General features: G+C 48.7%; 1 protein-coding gene across 1 annotated transcript in view; it reads right to left on the bottom strand.

The window, feature by feature from the left end:
• Positions 1-23,423, bottom strand: part of LOC127031587 (rho GTPase-activating protein 39-like) — a 130,854-nt gene that overhangs the window by 38,603 nt on the left and 68,828 nt on the right. Inside the window, exons 3-4 of the mRNA XM_050918603.1 lie at positions 7,913-9,227; positions 587-1,139 (exon numbers count right to left, since the gene is read on the bottom strand). Of these exons, the coding sequence (XP_050774560.1) occupies positions 587-1,139; positions 7,913-9,227 (1,868 nt within the window). The remainder of the gene's footprint in view (positions 1-586; positions 1,140-7,912; positions 9,228-23,423) is intronic.

The following is a 23,423-nucleotide window of genomic DNA, read 5'->3' as shown; positions in this document are numbered from 1 at the left end:
TTGCCAGTTCTCCTGCACAATGTGGTTAATTATAACATGCCTCATAGCGCCTCATTCAGAGGGTATTTTCACCTTTCAGATACACTAGTGTAAATCTGCAGTCCAGTGGAGTCACTTCAGATTCACACCAGCATAAGGGAGAGCAGTCTGTCCCTCTCTAAGGCTTTGTCTACACTAGCACTTTTGTCAGTCAGGGTGTGAACACTCCCCCACCTTCCCCCACCGACATAAGTTTCACCGACAAACAGGCCGGTCACAACAGTGCTATGTCAGCGGGAGATGCTCTCCTGCTGACATAGCTACCGCCACTCATTTGGGGTGATTTAATTATGCCAACGGGAGAGCTCTCTCCAGCCAGCATAGAGGGGCTACACGAGAGGCCTTACAGTGGCGCAGCTGCAGTGGTACAGCTGTGCCAGTGTAAGGTCCATAGTGTAGACATAGCCTCAGTGTTTATATCTGATGCTGCCCAAATAATCAGACACTGCACAGTAACATCGGAGTTGCACAGGCCTGACGCTGGCCCAATGCGTGATGGTGAATTTCAGTGCCATTAAACAGCTGTTGTGATGTGTGAGGCACTTACTGTTTTCATCATTGACCTGGTCAAGATGGCGGTAGATGTAACCTTCCAGGTAAGACTGAAACTTGGGTGATGGGGAAAAGAAGGCCAGACTGATGGCCATGAGTTCCCAGCCCCACGCCAGACTTCGGTAACACATATTGTCCGTAGTCTGCCTGATCAGCTGTATGTACAGTTCATCCCGTAAACCCTGTATGCTCCAGCACTTGGTAACTGTGACCAAAGCCACATGATTTCGGTCCATGCGAGCCTGGCGGTCACCCATGTAGATCTGCACCAGTTTAAACATTTCACATGCTTCCTTTTTAACGGTGTGGTTGCTGGTGATGAGCATTGGCTTTTTGATGGAGCCTCTGTTCCAAGAGAGCATGTTGGAGATGGAGATCCTTCGGCGGAAGATGCCCTGAGTATGCATGTTCAGGTTTTTGGAAGCCCAGTCTGCCATGCTGAGTTCAGAGATGGGCTTCCGTAACGTGCTGTAGGGAAACTGATACCCCATGCTGATGGCAGGCTGCATGCTATTCTTCTGCTTGGAGTCTGACTCTATGGTTCCAGGCTGCAAGGGAGAACAGACAAGTTACAATCAAAAGCATTTTAGCTGAGTGTCTTACCCGAGTGAGGCAGTTAAACAGCGTCAGCCACCCAACCTCCAGAAACTAGAGTCGTGAGCAGAGAAAAAACGTATGTTGGATGCAGTCCGTTGCTGGGAACTGCACTCCTCCAGTCTATCAAGATGTGGATTTCTTTCATCGGCCAGCATGCCACGTTACTCCCCTGGAATATCCTGGCTCTGTCTCTCTGGCACACAGTACTTGTTGTACTCCTAGACAAAATGCTCTATCACCTCTTGCTATCCAAACCCCGTTTCTCCCCACTTCGCTGAGGCTCCCTGAGAGGGCACAGCCCCACACCTTCCTCCCCACAGCCAGCACACACTCATCATCCATGTTCCCCAGCAGCCCATGCCCCCCTCCCCAGTGAATGTAGTCACACATGTGGCCCTTCCAAAGTGCCTGTTCCCCACTTCATGGCCCCCATTGTCCACACAGACCCTAGGAACCTCCTGTCTTTGGCTGGCTCATTGCCAACCCAACCAGTGTCTCACAGCTGGGTTACGTGCAATAAACCACATTATCACACACGGGGGAGGGCTCTGATCAGGCTTAGCATCATACACGGAGCAGCGGCAGGCCAGCTCAGGCTGTCCCAGACTACTGCTAACAGCATTTCAGGCTAGCCAGTTTTCTGGACTATTGTGTGCTTTTCCTTGGCTCTCGCAGCCCCCGTCCTGGAAACCATGGCCACATCTACAATGGAGCAGGACAGGCTGTGACAAGGAGCCTGGCCAGGGTCTTCACACATCTATTTGGGTAGCAAGGCTGCATAATGATACACCTAAAGAGAATCCCCTGGGAGAAGACGCTGGGTATCCTGTGGGAAGACAACAAGGTGCAGCGTGATAATGCCCCAGGCAGAGGCCCAGGGGCAAGTGCTCTCATCTCCCCTGCAGATCAAGGAGGACTAGCTGAGAGAGACCAGGAAGAGTACTGCCTTTTATCAGCCCCCACCTCCAGAGAGATCCAAAATGAACCTGCAACCACAGACCAGGGAGATATACCCCAACGGCCCAAAGAGTGCATTTGCACTGCAGCTGGAGAGGAGCCTCCCCACCTGGGTAGGCAGACTCGCGCTAGCTCAGCTTGAGAGCAGAGTTAATTAATCCATGGCCTGGGACCTGAAAGGGGCTCTTCTCTCTCCCCAGGAGTGCAGCTGCAGGAGCTTGTGTGAGATGCAGTGTTCAGTCGAACACACTGTGCCTCCAAGTAGATTCCACAGAGACTCAGTGAGGATGAACTCATGAACCTTCAAGTAGCTACCCTGGATTTGTTTCTAATAATCCACCAGGTCGTGGACTCCAAGGCCCAGACGAGATCATTTCACGTGTAACTGTATTTAAACATACAGTCAGCTACACATTGACCCCAGCACCACCTCCTTAATTCCCCCCAACAATGGGGACCTCAGCATGCCCTGAAGGTCGACAACTCTGGCCTATTTCACACTGGGTGGGAGGGAATAGCAGAGCCCCAAGCCCGCACACAGAATGCCCTGCTGCTGCCCCTCTCCTGGTAGTAACCATGGCATTGTACCACAGGGAGAGGATCTCTCAGGTGGGGCTTTTTAGAATCATAGAATTGGAAGGGACCTCAAAAGGTCATCTAGTCCAGTCCCCTACACTTGTGCCAGGATTAATTATCTAGACCATTCCTGACAAGTGTTGGTCTAACTTGCTCTTAAAAATCTCCAATGATGGAGATTCCACAACCTCCCCAGGCAATTTATTCCAGTGCTTAACCACTCTGACAGTTAGTTTTTCCTAATGGCCAACCTATACCTCCCTTGCTGCAATTTAAGCCCATTGCTTCTTGTCCTATTCTCAGAGGTTAAGAAAAACAATTTTTCTTCCTCCTCCTTGTAACAATCTTTTACATACTTGAAAACTTATCATGTCCCCTCTCAGTCTTCTCTTCTCAAGACTAAACAAACCCAATGTTTTCCAATAGGTCCTGTTTTCTAGACCTTTAATCAATTTTGTTGCTCTTTTCTGGACTTTCTCCAATTTGTCCACTTTCTTCAAGACTCATAGACTTTAGGGTCAGAAGGGACCAATGTGATCATCTAGTCTGACCTCCTGCACAAAGCAGGCCACAGAACCCTACCCATCCACTTCTATAACAAACCCCTAACCTATGTCCGAGTTATTGAAGTCTTCAAATTGTGGTTTGAAGACCTCAAGCTGCAGAGAATCCACCAGCAAGTGACCCACGCCCCATGCTGCAGAGGAAGGCGAAAAACCTCCAGGGCCTCTGCCATTCTGCCCCGGAGAAAAATTCCTTCCTGACCCCAAATATGGCGAACAGCTAAACCCTGAGCATGTGGGTAAGACTCACCAGCCAGCACTCAGGAAAGAATTCTCTGCAGTAACTCAGATCCCATCCCATCCAACATCTCATCACCGACCACTGGGCATACTTATCTGCTGATAATCAAAGATCAATTGCCAAAATTAAGCTATCCCATCATATCATCCCTTCCATAAACTTTTCAAGCTTAGTCTTAAAGCCAGATATGTCTTTTGCCCCCACTACTCCCCTTCTTCCTTAAATGTGGCACCAAAAACTGGACACAGTACTTCAGCTGAGGCCTAATCAGTGCAGAGTAGAGTGGAAGAATTAGGGTGTCTTGCTTACAACACTCCTGCTAATACATCCCAAAAAGATGTTCACTTTTTTGCAACAGTGTTATACTGTTGACTCATATTTAGTTTGTGCTCCACTATGACCCCCAGATCCCTTTCCACAGTACTCCTTCCTAGACAGACATTTCCCATTTTGTATGTGTGCAACTGATTGTCCCTTCCTAAATGGGATACTTTGCATTTGTCCTTATTGAATTTCATCATATTTACTTCAGACTATTTCTCCAGTTCAGTTCAGATCATTTTGAATTTTAATCCTAGCCTCCAAAAAAACTTGCAACCCCTCCCAGCTTGGTATCATCCACAAACTTGATAAGTGTACTCTCTATGCCATTATTGAACAGAATCGCACTCAGAACCAATCCCTGTGGAACCTCATTCGTTATGCCCTGCCAGCATGACTATGAACCACAGATAACTACTCTCTGGGAATGGTTTTCCAACCAGTTTTGCCTTATACTAGCTCCATCTAGGTTGCTAACCCTCATTTGTTTATGAGAAGGTCATGCGAGACAGGATCAAAAGCTTTAGTAAAGTCAAGATATACCATGTCTACTGCTTCTCCCCTATCCACAAAACTTGTTACATTGTCAAAGAAAGCTATCAGGTTGGTTTGACGCGATTTGTTTTTCACAAATCCATGTTGACTGTTACTTATCACCTTATTATCTTCTAGCTGTTTGCAAACTGATTTCTTAATTATTTGCTTCATTATCTTTCCCAGAAGTTAAGCTGACTGGTCTGTAATTTCCTGGGTTGTCCTTATTTCCCTTTTTATAGATAGGGATTATATTTGCCCTTTTCTAGTTTTCTGCAATCTCTTTGCAAAAATAACTGCTAATGGCTCAGGTATCTCCTCAGTCAGCTCCTTGAGTATTCTAGGATGCATTTCATCAGGCCCTGGTGACTTGAAGACATCTAACTTGTCTAAGTAATTTTTAACTTGTTCTTTCCCTATTTTAGCCTCTTCTAATCCTACCTCATTTTTCCTGGCATTCACTATGTTACATATCCAGTCACCACCAACCTTCTTGGTGAAAACCGAAACAAAGAAGTCATTAAGCACGTCTGCCATTTCCACATTTTCTATTGTTATTCCCCCCACGAGTAACGGGCCTACCCTGTCCTTGGTCTTTATAGATGTTTATAGATCAAACAGGTCCATAACCTATAGATAGTGACCAGTGTGGGGCCATGTACTCTCTATAGCCAACCCATCTACCAAGATGACAGCTACCCTCAATACCACTTCTACCTTCTGGGCCAGTTTAAGATGCGGCCTCATGTGGCTCGCGTTGTGTTCGTCTGATACTGAAGTGCAAAAGTACAGATGAAGTTAGAGAGGCACATCTAAAACACAAGGCCATACCTTTGCAGCCAGAGGCCCATGGAACCTGTCCACCTTGTTGGTGATTAGCAATTGCCCTCTACATCCCTTTGGGATCTCTCAGATAGGAAAGAACCTTATAGCCGCCCCACCAACTCCACCTAAAGTTCAGACGAGCCAGCCACACCTTATGATCAAGGGTATGGAAGGCAGCTGGAAGATCTAATACCAGCATGGACACATGGTCATTGTCTGCGGTTAGGAGGCAAACACAGAAGAGCACAAAAAGAGCAGTCTCTAAACCAAATCAGGTACGAGCAGCGAAATATTGAGAGATTTGTCTTGCCACAACCTTCTCAATAATCCAAAAAGGGAAGGTGCAACTCTGGCTAGTCTGTCAATATGGGATGCAACTCTGGCTAGTCTGTCAACCAGGGCTGTTGGTATCCTGCCCTTCTTAATGGAGGCAAACAAGGACCCGTCCTTCCCTGGCTGGCCTTCCCCAGTCAGAAAGGACATGATTCTAAAACAGACTGTGGCTCAAAATCCTCCAACAACTCCAGAACCTCAGTGAGTAACACTGGGCAAAACTCACCAAGCAGATCCTACCTCTGTCCCCCTAAGATTCTGCTCCACAAAGCACATTTTTAAAGGCCCTTCCATTTTTTTTTTTTTGCATCACAAATTACCTATAAATTTAGGAGCACTTTAAATTTCAACCCAGAGCTAGTCAGAACAGGATACACGCTGAGATTAAGTTGGTTGTTTTCTTGCTAGCAAACAATGCTGAATTTATGTGTGTTGGACTCCTGTCTGGGCCTACCCTCTCCTATCCTAAACACATGGCTCTATGGGGGTGATAGATTAGCATGCATCCCCCTCACTTGCTCAGCACCTTCTCTGGGCAGGATAATTTCTCCTGATTTTCTTCTTTTGTTTTTTTTTAAAACCCTTGATAGCATCTGTTCCTCCAGCTACTGTCCCATCTCCCTTCTCCCAGCATCTCTAAGCCCACTGAACACACTGTCCACAACCATTATCTGGAGCTCCTCTCCTCCAATGCCATCCTAGACCCTCTCCAATCGTCCTGTCACCCCTGTACCCTGCTGCAATGGCTCTCACCAAAACCTCTAATGACCTCTTCCTGGCCAATGCTGAGAACCAATGCTTCATCCTCATCCTCCTGGACCTGTCCACTGCCTTCGACCAGGCTTCTCTTCTTGAAAGCTTGGCATCCTTCAGCTTCCATTGCTTCATCCTCTCCTGCTTCTACTCCTACTGCTCTAGTTAATCCTTCAGAGGATCCCTCTCCTCCCTCTGCCAACTCTCTGTGGGGTTCCACAGGACTCTGTCCTTTGTCCCCTTCTCCATTCCTTCCACACCTCATCTCTGGGCAATTTAATTCACAAACATAAATTCAGCTATCGTCTGTATGGTGATGACTCTCACATCTGCCTCTACTCCAGGCCGTTTTCCTTCTGTCCTAGACCTCAGCCTGCCCTTCTGACATCTCCTGGGAGTCCAGACATCAGCTTAAGGTCACCACGACCAAAAGAGAGCTTTTAATCTTCTTGTCAAGCCCCTCCTGCATCCCTCTTGTCCATTACCAGGGACAACCCCACCATCCATGCTGTCACACAAGCCTGTCACCTGGGCATCATCTTTGACTCAGCTTTCTCTCTAGACCATCATACGCAGGCTCGTCTCCTGGACGGCTTTCACAAATCGCATCTCATCCTACTTACACCCATTCAGAATGCTGCTCCAAAGAGTGTTTTCCTGGCTCCTCCTGTTTGGCCATGTCACCCCTCTTTGCACCCCTCTCCTGGCTCCCTCTTCTCCATCACATCCAAAACAAACACCTTCACATTCAGAGCTCGTCAGACAGTCCCTACCTGACCTAGCATCTTTTAGACACGCTCAAAATGTTGGCTCTGAACTCCATTCTGCCAGTAACATCAGACTCCTTCTCCCACTTCTCATGCATCCGACAAAGTGGGTATTCACCCACGAAAGTTCATGCTCCAATACATTCGTTAGTCTACAAGGTGCCACAGGACTCTTTGCTGCTTTTACAGATCCAGACTAACACGGCTACCCCTCTGATACTTCTCCCACTTGTTACATTCAAACAAGCACCTTCCTGCTTCCTCTGCTGCTGCCCCTGTAAGCACCCTCCAAGCCAGCTCACTGTCCTCCTCCAAATCCCTCCTTTGCCATGCAGCCTACAAAGAACATGACAACAGTTAGGCAGCTGAAGGACTGAGATGCTGCCTATTATGCTGACCAATACCAAATTGTTGTTTCCTTGTGCTTCCCAGTATGTATCTACCTGTTCTCTTATGTCTTAGCTTGTCTTCTCCTTGGGGCAGGGACTCCTTTTTGTTCTGGGTTTGTACAGCATCTACCACAATGGGTCCTGGTCCATGACACCACAATACAAACAAGTAAATAGAGTCAAGCAACCACATTCAGAGCTACGTACTTGGTGCATGGGACCCAAACTCTGCTTTCCCTTCCATAATTCCCACCTATCGCATCAGGCACCTGGTCTGAAATAGGATCCTCCACTGACAAAACTGCAAGATTCTGCAATCTGTTGTTTCTTCCCCAAGACTATACAGTATCTGTATATAAAACACTTCTGTACAGTAAGTAATCCAGACCCAGCAGTACATGGCATGGTGCATTTGGGTTAGAGCTAGCAGCAAGTGATTTAACTGGAATAATCTTTGGTACATACCTGAGAGGATGTTCGTGCTGCATCTGATGAAGCCAAACTTGTCTGGCTCGTCACATTCTTCTCTAAAGAGTCCATTTTCTCATAGGTCCTCTTGGACCTCACTACGTCCTGTTGTGTAGCTGGGTCATTCGAGAAGCTCCCCCTCGTCTCCAGTCCCTGTCTGTGCAAGGACCTGTTACTAGAGGTCACATCGTCCCTTGAGCGCTGGATGACACCTTTCTTCAAATGGTCTGACTGAAACCTAACTTTACTGCTCCCTGTTGAGGTGGCGTTTTCCAGTATGTCGGCATCTAGACTTCCTTTGCTTCCCCTGAAGGCTGCTGATTTCCCCACCACAGCACGCATCTCCGCAATCAACTTATCGTTCAAAGCACTGAGTTCACTGCTGCTGCCCACTGAGCCAGGTCTTCCCTGACCTGCCATTTGTCTCCTTCCTTTCCTCTTTCGTAAGCTTGGAGAAGGGCCTGTTGAGTAGCCAGAATCCTGTTGACTTATAACAGTAGGGTATTCTTGAGCTTGTGGGCTGTTCTGTCGACTGTGGTGAGCCTCCATATTCTTGAGAACATTGGCTTCCAAGACCCTCCAAGACTGCTTGAAGCTGTCCTTTGAAGAAAGCAGACCAGGCTGCGGTTTAGCAGAGCTATCAGCTACCACCCCAGGGCAGTGAAGAGGTTTGGATGACTGGTCAACATTGACCATGTGTTTAATATACTCCCTTCCAGCAGGGCTGTATTCTGTGGTGGAAGGGTTTCGCACATGGTTTTTTCCAGCTTGTTGCTGTTGCATACTTGGGTGCTGCAATAATTTGGTTGGCTGGTGCTGCTTTTTGAAGCTGTTGCTTGGAGATATTTGTGGAGATGTCCCATTCGCATTTACACTCTCGGTGTCCATATCTACAGGAGGTTCATCGTAAATTGGGGAATCTAATGATGGCTCATCATATATAGGTGCTGGAGAGGCATATTTGGGAGATGCAGGCTGTGGTGTCCCTGTTTCGCTCTTTGGTGGAGCGTGACAAGGAGGGCCATTCCTTAGCACTAAACAGAACCCACCATTCTCTGTCTTTTTAATCTGCATAGACGGTTTGGTTTCCACTGGAGAGGCTGGCTTTGCAGCAGCTGGGGTCTGGGCTGTAGACTGAGGCTGGGCATATGGGACTGGATTTGGAAGCACAGATTTCTGGCTGTTGGCTTCTGCAGTAGTCTGTGGCTGCAGTGAACTGTTTGATGAATCCTGCACTTGTCTTAAACTGTTAACTTTAACCAGCATGGCCGCTTTAGTGCCTGGCAAAGGCTGCCAGCGGGTAGGAGTGTCCCTGGATGGAGAGAAACACAAACATAGGGAATTATTTAGGAAAAGAAGAAAACAAAAATGCAATTCAGAACTCAGGTCTAGTGGGGGATGGGTGAGCTGGCCTCAGCTTTTACCCAGACATCAAATTGAATCTCCAAGGTCTTGCACATAAACTCTGCACCCCTCTGGGGCTGTTTCCTGGGCATTCGAGTTCTAAAAACAGGAAATACAATATTTACACATGAGAAAAATGCCTGACTCATCACATGACTCTATTCAGCCATTCAAGTCAGGTTCTTTCTACTTGTTACCTCTTCAGAGGTCTGAGACAATGCTAACCCATTAGAGCACACATTCAAATCTGGCAGCCAATCCTGACTGGCGGGCTAGAGGAGAATAAGAAATCTGCTGGACCGCTCCACCACTTGCAATGTTACATGGAAAAGCAGCCAAATGCTTACGCTTCAGAAACTTCTGCCTTCATAGCGATGCTTCCAGCTGAAGGCATTCGGTGCCAGACAGCCTCTGGGGCAAACCCTGGAAGTCAGTAGGAAGTCACAGAATGCACGTTGCACCCTAACAACGTAACCAACTGCTAAGGAGAAAATCCTTCCAAATTCTCCTGTATGCCTCAGTGGCCTTGTGGGGAACCCCCTCACCCAGCCCTCAGATTAGCTCCTCTTCCCACTGTGCTCTGGCTTTTTTAAAATAGCCCCGTCTCCTTCCCTTGGGACAGGCCCAGAGCCCTGTGACCTTAGCCGTGTGCTTGGGAAGGGCTTGTAGATCCCCCCGGGAGTGCCAATCCCAGAGGCATTGTTTTGCACTGCGATAACAGCCTAAACTCAGGTGGGAATCCAGCTTCGAGGCAGGAAAGTCTAACTCCACTGCACGGCCTCAACAGAATTGGCCTGGCTTGTGAAAAGGAAACCCAAGTCTACATCTGCACAGCACTATACAGGCCAGGAAGGGCAGGTGTCAGGCATGTGCTGAGAGAGCCAGAGGCAGGGTAGAGACATGCTACTGTTCTTGTTCACTATTACATGTGGGGCACATGATGCAGTGCCACAGAAGGAGCACCAGGAGGTCACAGCATATGGCACAGCACCTACAACCAAGAAACCAGAGCAGGGATGCAGCTCCCCAGCAGAGATCCCCTGGGACCAGCAGGTGTGTACTTCCACCCACAATGGCCCTGTATGGAAACCCACCTCCCCTGTATGAAGTTCTTACTCAGACACCTCTCCCCAGGGTCTGTGCACTAGAAATAGCTGCACACACCTCTAGCAGGGGGAGGAAGCTCTGACTGTGGGAGGAGGCATCTGTCTTAACAGAGGGAGGCGACAGGGGGCGGCCTCCCAGGGAAGCAGGAAAGCCTGTCCTGTACCCAGCTGAATTGCTGTATTTAGTACTTAGAGACATGGGAGACACAAGAGACATTCCTCGGAAGGGTAGTGGACAAACCTCTGCCCTGCAGTCTCACTCACTCAGGACAGACTCCTCCTTTACCATGCACCCCCAGCAGCCCTCTGCCATCTGACTCATTTGAGACACAACTCCCAAATCCAACCTCATTTGCATTCTTGTGGCGTTGTCTAGAGATGGTCCGACCCCTTGGAACGGTTCCACTGCCCCCTCCATTTCCTCTGGGCCTAGTGTGTCTGCCCAGCGCCACCCTTCCCCCTGCAAGATTACCTGTTTGCCCAGTCCCCTCCCTCTCAGGATGCTGTGTCTGCCCATGTCCCCCCAACCCCCAATTACTGTCTGTCCCGCCCAGGATGCAGTGTCTACCCAGTGCTACCCCCATAGGATGGCCAGACTGCTCTCCCAAGCCCCACATGACAACGATTTACCATATCTCTCCTGGAACAATCCCTCCTTTAATTGGACCCACATGATGTTGTGATTCCTGCCTCTCATCATGAGGCCCCAACAGGAGGGCCTGGGGCTGACTGGAGTCTGCCTGTATGCAGCACCAGACTGATTCCCAGGGCGCAAAGGTCACCTGAAGAACATTAGCAGAGTCCAGGGCGCACTGGCAGAAGGCCTGGCTCCAGCTCGGTGACAGACGCGTCACACGTCAGTGGAGCGCTTGCGGGAGGAGACACACTCTGGGAGCAGATTGGAAGGTTTGGGTTTAGCCCCGCTGTAATGATGCCGTCAGCTGGTCGCTCTCATACAGACAGCACCCAGGCCTGGGCTCTAAGGATCCCACCATTTACAACCCCTCACCCCAGTCTCCAAACCACAATCCATCCCACTAAGCACCAGACCGGCCTCGCCTCTCGAAAACCCTCAGCACTGCCCCACACTGAGCGGAGAGATCGCTGCTGTGCAGTACCCATGTGGGGCACAATGCTCCTCAACCTGTGTGTGCCCAGCCCCTATCAAGCAGGAAACGAGACAGGGAATGGAACGCAGCCTCCCGCAAGGAATCCCCCACCCCCCCAAGGGGAGACAGCCTGGGAATCCAGGCCACGAAGCCAAACCTGGATCCCCTGGACAACAGTGCAGGGCACTAGCCCCGAGCACTGGTCCCCCTGGTGTATTTGGCTACCTCAGCTCCTCTCTGACAACACGCTCTAACCCCCAGCCGAGGCGCCAGGAGTGGCCAGTGCCCTGAGTAGTGTGGGTCTGTGCTCTGTCCACAGGAACATGGCTGCATTAGCTCTGACCCTCTATGCCCACGACTCCTTCCTTACGGGCTAAGTCCCTGCAATGGCTGCAGTGCTGGGCAGAGTGCTGGGTCGGGGCGGGGGCAGGGCAGGAGAGCTCAGTGAAAGACAAAGATGCCATTTGCAACAAACACTCTGCTCCAACCCGCCCTGGGTCTGGCATCTGCAACTACATCTGTCGCCCCATGACTGCAATGAGCCAATCCCAACATACATGCACCGACGCTGCGTGCACCCCCACACACCCATACCACGTCTACCCGTTCACCCATACAAACCACATGTACCCATGCACACCCTGTGCACACACCCTCACCGCATGCACACCCATAAACCCTGCACGCACATGCACCAACACACCATGCATACACACTGTGCACACACACTCACAAACATCCCACGTACACGCACCCACACGCACACCACACACACCCAGCCTGCACATATCCCCGGCATGCACACCCCCACCCCTGCACCCTGCGAAGGCGCACACACTATACATCCACACTGCACACACACAGCAACAATACAAAGCCACAGCAAGCTCCCTTGGAAAGCAATGCCAGCAATGCAGGTGTCCCTAGACGGGGTTCTGCACTGGTGGGAAGAACCAGGGCAGCAACACGGGGGAGGCTTTCAAATTAGCATCTTCCTCCCTCAGAGTGAGCTTTGGTTGGTTTGGTCTTTACCTACAGCTAGGTCAGGAGCAGAGAGGTGACATCAGCCAAGGGACACATTAAAAGCAGCACCAGAAACATTCACCTGTTGATTCAACCTGCAGCCATGTCAGGTCAGTTCCTGTGTCCTGCTGCCTGGCTGGCCGAAGGCCCAATGAAAGGAGTGTAATGCAGGAGCAACTTTAGCCCATTCTGCTGGCCTGGGGCAATGGGCAAACCTGCCCAGATCAGAAACACCCACACTCACCTTCCCAACAGGAACGCTGCAGGAGAACACCCTGACAGAGACGTGCCATGCTTCAGTGCAGCCCCGAGCGCTTAGGGAGGAGAACACAACGTCTTCCTCCCTCCCAGCATCAAAAGAGCATCTCCCACCTGAACTGGCCCCTACCAGCAGTTGCCAGCTGATCACCCCAAAGGAGAGCACAAACTGTGGATGTGTGTAACAGGGGAAGCATGAAGCTCCAATCACCACCCAGGCGGAAGGTGATGGCTCTGATGTCTGTGCTCCAAGGGAGGGTTCCAGGCCCCCCATCCTGGAACTGGGTTCTGAGCTCAGAATGTCTTTATGTATTGTAACTGTCACACTTAAACTGCAATATCAAAACATCTACTTCCAGGAGTCAAATCTGGTGGCAACAGGCAGTGGAGGCTGCTCAGAACTAGCTTTACCCTCTTCAGCCAGGCCCAGTCTGCTCACATTCACTGCTGTCAGCAGGCACTGAACGCGTCTGCATCGCTTTGTATAACCACTGGCAGCTATCAGCAGGCCCCTGGCATTAGGCAGAACAATGCCATTGCTCCAAAGGCGTGGCTTGTCCGCTGCATGCAGAGCACTTTTCTGAATTTCACTTCCAGAGAAAAGAGACAGATGGAAGCCTGAAAGTTCTGCCCAACTTTGTCCTGCAAGACTGTGGGCTGGAGTGCTCTAGTCATCTCTCAGGGAAATGAGAAATACCTTAGATCTCCTCCCTCTTGATCCATGCCCGGCAACTGGCCTCCTCACTTCAGGAACAGGTTGTTCTGTACAGTGCCAGACAAACTGTCAACATTCAATACTAAATAACAACAACAGGCCCGAACAGCTCGCAGGGTTGTTCTGCTGATGGTCTCAGTAGCCCACTGATGGTACTTTTCACCACCTCCAAGATATATGACAAAGTACTCTCCAAAGAGCAGTTATTTGGAAAGGCAAAGCTCCCTGAACTCCACAGGAGCTGGAGAAGAGCACTCGCCCTTCAACCTTTGAACAGCTGCAGCTCAGCTATTGTGTTATCCAGTAAGTAGCAGCTTCTGTTCTGTAAGGAATATCGGCCTCACCCTGCCTCCCCGCGAGTCGAGCAGCACCACTTCCTGAAACGAGGGCCTGCGAGAGGCCTGCGTATCAGACTGTGTGCATGTCTGACACAGCAGACCAGACACGTTCTGATTCGTTTCTCCAGAGATATTAGAGCTGTGTGTACTCCAGAGGATAATCCTTCGTCCTAGCAGGAAAATGCTGATCATGGGCTTCTGTCCCATCTCCCAGAGCAAGCATTCCCCGTTCGACTCTGCAGACAGAGCACTGCTTTTGGACCTTCAGAACACTCCTTCCTCGGTCCTGGGACAAACTCTCCCAGGTGACAGTGAAGAAGCAGAGCCCAGTGCCTGGTTCCCTGCACCTTTTGCATTCACATTAATGAGGATACGGAAGAGGTAAAAGAGAGAGTCTCCAAAGACTACCTGTGAAAGGGGTTTTCTGCGCCAGATGGCTACAGGCTCCCACACTTGATCCACAGTCCTCCAGAGGACCAGCCAAGAACCCAGAGGACAGCCTGGGACCCAAGAGTTTGTCTCCTCTTTGCCCCAAGTCATACGTTTATCAGACGACAGTAACAGCTATTTTCTTCTTCTCACTCCTTGACATTCCCCAGGAAATAGCAGTCAGGGTGGGGCTTCTGCTCCGACACAGTTGAGTCACAAGAGAAAGCCAGCTTACAGCTAGGAACCAAATTCCCTATCAGATCCACCAAACCGGAAAGGGAGGAGGGAGTGCAGCACTAATGATATAACAGAGCTAATGGGGTGCACATCGGGGTGAGTGGGTGAATTACAGACTTCACCATGTGCCACTGCTGCACACAAGTCTCATTCTCTCAGTGTAGCATCAGAGGTGCCCCTCTCTCTACTCCACAGCAGTGGCTAAAGATATGCAAAGACCAGCCCGGGGCAGAGCATAATCGATCTCTTCCAACCAGCCAGAAAGCCAGGGCCCTGACTGAGTGAAGGTATCTTACACACTCTTCTGCCCCTCCAGCACATACAGCATGTTCCCCAGTAACAGACCGACAGGAACTCTGTCCTCAGAGGCTGAACCCAGGCAGGTGCGATGTGGTAGGATAAGAGAAACAGGCAATGTCATCGTCATTGTCTCATAACAGAGGAAACCCTCTGGGGTGATGGGTTAACCACATCCACTAAAGCCACAAAAGCCAATGAAACTCTCAGCATTTTGGTGTCAAAACTGCTCTCTCTACAGAGCTCTGGGCCGCAGACAAGACACTTCTAAAGCTTTGGACACTACAGAACTGCACACCCCCAAAACTAGGAACCAAGGGGGGAGAAACACTGATGCTCTGTTACGAGAAGAGATACTGCAGTGAGTTCAAATTGTCTGTGCTCACACACGCAAGGATCCTCCGCCCTGGAGACAGACTGATGGGAAATAGCAGGCAGCCCACCCACAAAAATGGCAGAAGAGCAGACAGAAATCTGGTAACTAAAGTTAGTGTGTGGTGAAGATGCTGAATCAACTGATTTTGAGAAGTAGCAGATTAGGATGGTGAGGCAGTTCAAGTGCTTCTGGATTTTTCCTGTCGGTCCTTCCTGAATAAGCTATGCCCAGTATTGCAGACTGACCCCCGCAAGTCTCTGATGCCAGTTACGTCATAGTATAGCTTGTGTACTAAGACTTCCAGTTCTTCCTTATTCCCTATACTCCTTGACTTTGTGTATAGACACCTAAGATGTTAAGCAGATTCCCCACTGTTTTCCCTCTTGCTGCTCCTATGAACCCTTTGTAATTTCCCCTGTCCCTAACATCTAACCCTCCGTTCCAGTCACCTTTTTTATACCTACCTCAGGACTTTTGTCATCTGCCCCCTTTGAGCCCAGTATCTGTGTTTAAAAGAAGGGGTCCTCACAGCTCACCAAATCAGGGAAATGAGGGTGATGGGGTACCTATGTAAGTGCTAGCTATGATTGACTGGTATTATGGAGCAGACAGCTAAAACATCAGCAGTAAAAGATGTTATAATAGAAAGCTTCTGTGCTCTCTGCTAGCCCCTGCACAGCCACAAATGGTATCAAAAGAATGTTAGACTGTTTCTTATTCCACGGCTGGGAGAAGCAACAAGGGTGAAACCTGGTTCTGTGTTAACCAGTGAAAAGGGAACTGAACCAGCTCTCATGTTGTGCAGTAGAACGGAGAGGGGACTAACTGAGGAGAGGAGAGGGCAAGCAAGTCCCTCTGAAAAGGAAAGACAAGGAACTTGTATGAACTGTGACTGGTGAGCAGGTCAGGGTGGGCTCCCACGTGAGACGTGCGACGGCACAGCTGGCCCTTTCAGTAAGATGAAGAACCAGCAAAGGGGGAACTTGCATATGAAGCAGGTACGTTTTGAGAGATAAAAACAAAGGGAATGCGAAAATGCATGTATGTATGTAAGGTCTTGGAAAAAAATTTGAAGGAGAAAGTAGTTAAGGACATTGAGGTCAATGGTAATTGGGACAAAATACAACATGGTTTTACAAAAAGTAGATTGTGCCAAACCAACCTGATCTCCCTTTGAGAAGGTAACAGATTTTTTAGACAAAGGAAACATAGTGGATCTAATTTACCTCAATTTCAGTAAGGCATTTGACACGGTTCCACATGGGGAATTATTAGTTAAATTGGAAAAGATGGGGATCAATATGAAAATTGAAAGGTGGATATGGGACTGGTTAAAGGGGAGACTACAACGGGTCATACTGAAAGGTGAACTGTCAGGCTGGAAGGAGGTTACTAGTGGAGTTCCTCAGGGATCAGTTTTGAGACCAATCTTATTTAATCTTTTTATTACTGACCTTGGCACAAAAAGCGGGAATGTGCTAATAAAGTTTGTGGATGACACATAGCTGGGAGGTATTGCTAACACAGAGAAGGACCGGGATATCCTACAAGAAGATCTGGATGACCTTGTAAACTGGAGTAATAGTAATAGGATGAAATTTAATAGTGAAAAGTGCAAGGTCATGCATTTAGGGATTAATAACAAGAATTTTAGTTATAAATTGGGGACACATCAGCTGAAAGTAACTGAGGAGGAGAAGGACCTCGGAGTATTGGTTGATCACAGGATGACTATGAGCCGCCAATGTGATATGGCCATTAAAAAGCTAATGCAGTTTTAGGATGCATCAGGCGACGTATTTCCAGCAAAGATAAGGGGGTGTTAGTACCGTTATATAAGGCGCTGGTGAGACCTCATCTGGAATACTGTGCGCAGTTCTGGTCTCCCATGTTTATGGGAACAGGTTCAGAGACGGGCTACTAGGATGATCTGAGGAATGGAAAACCTGTCTTATGAAAGGAGAGTCAAAGAGCTTGGCTTGTTTAGTCTAACCAAAAGAAGGTTGAGGGGGCATATGATTGCTCTTTATTAATATATCAGAGGGATCAATATTAGGGAGGGAGAGGAATTATTTAAGCTTAGTACCAATGTGGACACAAGAACAAATGGATATAAACTGGACACTAGGAAGTTTAGACTTGAAATTAGATGAAGATTTCTAATCATTAGAGGAGTGAAGTTCTGGAACAGCCTTCCAAGGGGAGTAGTGGGGAGCAAAAGACATATCTGGCTTTAAGACTGAGCTTGATAAGTTTATGGAGGGGATGGTATGATGGGATAGCCTAATTCTGGCAATTAATTTGGCAATTGATCTTTGATTATCAGCAGGTAAGTATGCCCAGTGTCTCTGATGGGATGTTAGATGGGATGGGATCTGAGTTACTACAGAGAATTCTTTCCTGGGTGCTGGCTGGTGAGTCTTGCCCACATGCTCAGGGTTTAACTGATCACCATATTTGGGGTTGGGAAGGAATTTTCCTCCAGGGCAGATTGGCAGAGGCCCTGCAGGTTTTTTGCCTTCCTCTGCAGCATGGGGCACGGGTCACTTGCTGGAGGATTCTCTGAAGCTTGAGGTCTTCAAACCACAATTTGAGGACTTCAATAACTTAGACATAGGTCAGAGGTTTGTTATAGAAGTGGATGGGTGAGATTCTGCGGCCTGCATTGTGCAGGAGGTCAGACTAGATGATCATAATGGTCCCTTCTGACCTTAAAGTCTATGAGTCTATGCTTTGGGGGGGAGGGGGATCTGTTTGCTTTGCCATCAGGCTGGAGATCTGGGATTGCGCTGGGTACTGGAACCAAACCCAGCAGGACCTGACTGCAAGCATACGGATGGTCTGGAAACAGCCTAGCACCTTCAGGCTCAGGTGAGGCAGTCTCTGACCACCTCCTGCCCGGGAGCTTGGTATGGTGGAGCTACGTGCCCCACTCCTGCCAGCCACCACCACCTTGATGAGCTGTATGTGCTGCTGAGTGAGTGTGCTGATGAGCTGCAGTGCCTCTCATTCCACAAACCACTGCGCAGTGAGGTGAGGGCAGCTGGGAGAAGCTGGGCACGAGGCCACCACCGCACAACCTCCCTGGACGGGCAGCAGATGGCAGACATGCGGCAGGTGGCCACCACTGTGTGACCCCCCCCGAGCCAGGCGGCCATCATCGCAAGACCCGCCAAGCTGGCAGTGGATTGGCAGACGCTGGGTACACAGCCACCACTACATGATCCCATGGCAGGCAGGGGCCGGAGTCAGATCATGACCATGGAGTTTGGGGAGTGGGAAGCCCCTACCAGGCCAAGCCACAGGAGCGAAGAGGCAGCGACAGTTTCATAGGGAGCAGCCTGGGCAAGGGGGGACCAGCCTGGGCAAGGGGGAACCTGTTGCCCTTCGCGTGCACGGAACTGGGCCAAGGAACAGTCTGTGGGCCAGGAGCAGGGCCAGGAAGTGAATTAGCCCTGACAGATCCATGGAGGAAATGAAGTAAAGAAAACTAGTCCAGGATGGCAGGCAGCCCCATGCAAACCAACCCCAATCTGTATAAGGGTTGGGTTTGCGTCGGGTATGGAAACAACCCTCCCCTTTCCGCCCCCCACTTGGCTCAGTTCGGATTCAAACGGGCTGTGGCCTACTCGGGTTCAGGCTGGGCCTTAGAATTAGGTCCGAGCAGCAGAACTCCCGTCTGGGAACACTGCACCTTGGACCTAAAAGAGAAGAGACTAGGAGAGTCACAGCATGTAAAGGAGGTTTCACAACACACTGCCACAGCTGGGCTGCAGGCTGCCCGAGCCTTCCCAGTGCTAGTGGGCCCCAACATGTACCTAGGCCATCTACAGGCTACTCCCCTGGACGTGGTCAGCATGGCCAACTGGAAAGGTACACAGTATCCGAACTGGGGGTGCAGCAGGGGCAAGCGAATGGTGCCTGAACTCCAGTGACTCACAAGGAGAGCACAGTAACACAGCCCAGAGATCTTTGTATTGATGACCCTTCATGAGCCCTGAACTAAGCAACTTACATTAACTAGGGGGGCAGAGCTGGGCAGGGCCAGGTGGGACTGAAGCCAAAGTAAAATGTGTTGAAAAACAGGCACTAGAATAGCAGCTGCCTTCAGCTCCCATTTATGCAACTCAGAACAATTACCAGGGGTCACTGTCCTGAACTGCAGTGCAGCTTTGATCTGTGGTGAAAAGTATTTTGAGTTGTTTTTACAACTGAAGAGGAAACACTCATTCAGCAGAGACTACAAAGAAACAAACGAGCTGCATCCTGTGCGAGAAAGGCTAGGGGCGTGAGCAGGAGAAGCAGCCTGTTTTTTCAAGTGGTAGCTGTCCGAGCACACAGGGCTGCTCTGGAAAGAGCGCGTAGATTATCCATGGCCTAGGTCTGAAATGGGCTCCAAGCCCCAGGTCACATTTCTAAGGGATTGCCACCTAGTCTGGAACAAAACTGAAGAGACTATGCAGTCTGGTATCAGAGGGGTAGCCGTGTTAAGTCTGAATCTGTGAAAGCAGCAGAGAGTCCTGTGGCACCTTATAGACTAACAGACGGATTGGAGCATGAGCTTTCGTGGGTGAATACCCACTTCCTCAGATGCAGCCTGGGTGAGCTACAGGAGCCAGAGCTCCTTCCAGGGTGTGCTCATCACGTTGGCTTTGGGCAGTCACATTCTCCAAGCAGTTCATTCAGCTCCATGCAGCTAGGTCTGTGGGATGTTTCTGGGTCTAGGTTAACAGGCCATGTCTCTTCTTGCTGCCTAGCTCATTTCAAGGCTGTTGTTACAAAAGCAGATTAACTGAGCCAGAGGCAGAAACTCTCATTAGTTTCCACAATTGTCCTCCAGCTTTTGACTCCCTCCAGGGGTTCACCAGGTGTTGAGATCAGGTTGATTTCTCCATTACTCCCACTGTCTCCCTGGAAAACAAGTGCTCAGTTCCTGTCCAGTCTCAACTCACCTCTATTCCCGTCACATCCACCCATGGCTGTAAGTGAGGCTAGGAACTCACTCCCTTCCATGGAGAGCAGGCCCTGCTAACAGCACCATTCCCTGGGGCAAAGGAATCCAGGTTCACTTTCCAGTGTGCTTTCTTCTGCCTGCTTGATAGGAAAGGGCAGGCAAAACTGCCCAGGTGGTGAGTCTCAGGGAAGAGCGACAGAAAGGGAAGTGGGGAGTCATCTGATTTGTAAAAATCTACAGAATCAAAATTACAGTGGTGTCACCTTCTGTGGTGTGATTGGGGGCGAGTGGTCTCACTGCCCACCCCGCTGGCTCCCCGCTCCAGGTGCTACAGTTGGATATTTTGATAATGCATTGGTGTCGGAAATGGGTCGAGTTGGGGGTCATTCAAAAGCTTTTGCTCCCATGAACGCAACAGTACCAAACAACAACTTGAGAACCGTTATATGGAGATATAGTCAAGAAAATGTTTTAAAATGAAAGTTTTTTAAATTATACTTCAAGCAACACATCCCTGTGTTACATAAAAAAGGCAGTGATCTTTGGTAATCCCAGGGAAGTTAGCCTTGACATGTAGGGCTGAAAACAGTTATTCAGCAAAGTCATCACCAGTGTTGTCTCCATCTAGGGCACCGCTATTGCCATACTGATCCTTGTCCATGCCCCACTCGCACAGCTCCATACAAGGCAGGCTGCTGGCCAACCATTTGCAGGGCGGTGAGCATCTGGTCTTTTCGCATGATCATTCGGTTGGCTGACGGATTGATAAGAACGCACATGGTATTTCACACATAACTGGTGTGATCAGTCCATCCACCAAGACCCATCTATGCCTGATAAGAGATGGTAGTTGTGGATGTGCTTGATCATCCCAGAGCCATTCCACCGCTTAATAATTTGCCCGCTTGATAACAGGTATAAATGCACTCATCAGTAGCAATTTTTTCCATGTCTGCTTCTTGAAACGCATCCGCCAATGTAGCTCTGCAAATGTCGTAATGTTGGTCTTCAAATGGTAAACTAAGCCTATGAACGCCTTCAGTGCCTTTACAACCTCATCAGTGACTCTCTCAGCTGCTCAGAACACCTTCAGAGCGAGGAGAGAGCCTTCCGAGGCTGAAGCAAGTGCCAGAGGGAATCATCCATGTATGCAACCTGCCAGTCAGACTTGGTAGCCCCATGATTGATGTTCAAATGCAATGGAACATTGCATATGTTGCAGGTGAAAGGCAAACTAATACACATCTTGCATGGTCTTCCTAAGCCAGCACTTATTGACAATGTGCCCTATGTCAGAAGAGGCCTTCCAGCATAGCAAACATAGTTGGTTTGGCTGAGTTACAAGCTCTTAGAATACCAGAAACTCTAAACATCTGCTGTGATTTGGCTGAACACTTCATTATGAGGTACAGAGAAAATACCGGTACTATGACAATGAGTGACCATGCTGTACTGTAGCATGGTGGGACCTTTGCCATCTGCTATCTCTTCAAGGAAGTCTAAGTTAGCAGCAGCACAAAATATAAACCTGTCCTTGACAAGGTCGGGGGCGGGGAAAGGGGGGCAGGGACGTACAGCCCTTCATTCAGTTCTACACGGCAAAGTACCTCATTTGCAATTGCAGTCTCCAGGCACAGTACTTTCCGTAGTTAATGGAGGAGCCAGCACTGTGCATAAGCCACACAAGGAATCTGCTATAGGTTTTGGAATGAACTGTTAAAACAACAGCCACTTGTAGCAGTAGACTATGCACATGCCGCACAATTGTCGTGTATGTGTTGGAAACCTTTCACTCAAGCCCTCGTATATGGCGCTTTGTGATAAAATGGCAGTCTAGTGTTCCATCAGCTTCCCATCATACTTGCTGGTGCTGAAGTCACTGCGACCACCAATGCACCACCTAAAGGAGTAGTACAAGTCACGCAGTATTATTCTTTCAGTCTTGGCATCTGAAACTCCCACATACTGCAGGACAAAATGCTTTTCCCTAAAAACTTAGCAGCTGCAAACAAAGTCTTCATACTACTGTTGACATCAGTGCGTCTTTTACAGCTTAAAAGATATACACTGTGATTCATTTCTTCATATAGGATTGCCAAAAACTAAACAGACATTAGTCCATATTACCCACAATTCACCTTCGATAAGTGCCTTTCTGCTAAGCATTTGTTCCTCTTCAATCCAGTTCAAAGCACATACTTCTTTGAACTTAGCCTCTACATCAGCCATCACCTCCGCTTTCCCATCCATGAGAACCGCTCCAAGGGAATGTATTAACTCCAGCTGAGCTGCACAGTTTGCAGTAGGAAAGTCAGTATTTGTTTCAGTAGCTTTTTCTTCTTGACACAACACATTACAGCCATTCTTGGTGTACCACTCAATGTGCTATGCCATGGGCGTCTTTTGGGTCAGTGTGCCACTTTCCTTTACTTTCCATTCAATGTTCTTGCAGAGTGACAGCTTCATACAGTTTCTCACCTGTCTCATGTGTTGAAACTGCTTAATGGATGGCTTCCGTCTGACCACAGAAGAAACAAGTGTTCTCGAAATGCATGCCATGTGCCATAGCATAAGGCGAGTCTTGCCCACAGCTGGCACTTGTCCCAACACTTTCAACTGTTTTCTGATGCTCAATGTACTTCCTCTCCAACCTTGCCAAATTCAGCTTATGGGTGCACTTCATACAGCATGTAAGATATCACCGAGCATTGTGTTTAACCAAGTCTTCTATATTGGTATTCTCCAAAACAGCGAGCTACTAGTTGATACACTTCATCTCCCCACTTATGCCTAAAGATGGTCAAGACCAAAATAAAACCAAGGATCGTGTAATAAATGAATTACAATCCCAAAGTAATCATGTTATGTAATGTAGGTTATGTGACTATGTGCACATGGTTCATGGATGGATACCAGTCATTTCTAGCTTGATGCTGACCTCTTAAATGATGCCTCATTACGATTCTTTTGGTATAATAGAAAAAGCTGACAATTGGTACCACTGAACTGCTTCTTTTTTGCCGATGATGGCAAACCAACTTGGAACACTTCCTCCATTTACAGTAATCTAACATTAAAAAAGTTAATCTGGTCTCACTTTCGGAGCATTAACTATTAACACAGCACTGTCAGTTGAGGCCCAAAATGTAACTTTGTGAGGGCTGCATGTTTAACATGCCTGTATTAAAGTATAATTTTTAAAAGTCGACTTTTAAATATTTTTCAACTATTGATCTACATAATTGTTCTAGGTATGTCATGT

The sequence above is a fragment of the Gopherus flavomarginatus genome, chromosome 11 (genome assembly GCF_025201925.1).
Source record: "Gopherus flavomarginatus isolate rGopFla2 chromosome 11, rGopFla2.mat.asm, whole genome shotgun sequence".
Lineage (NCBI taxonomy): Eukaryota > Metazoa > Chordata > Testudines > Testudinidae > Gopherus > Gopherus flavomarginatus.
The sequence above is the reverse complement of the archived record's forward strand: the minus strand, read 5'-3'. Positions and strand labels throughout refer to the sequence as shown.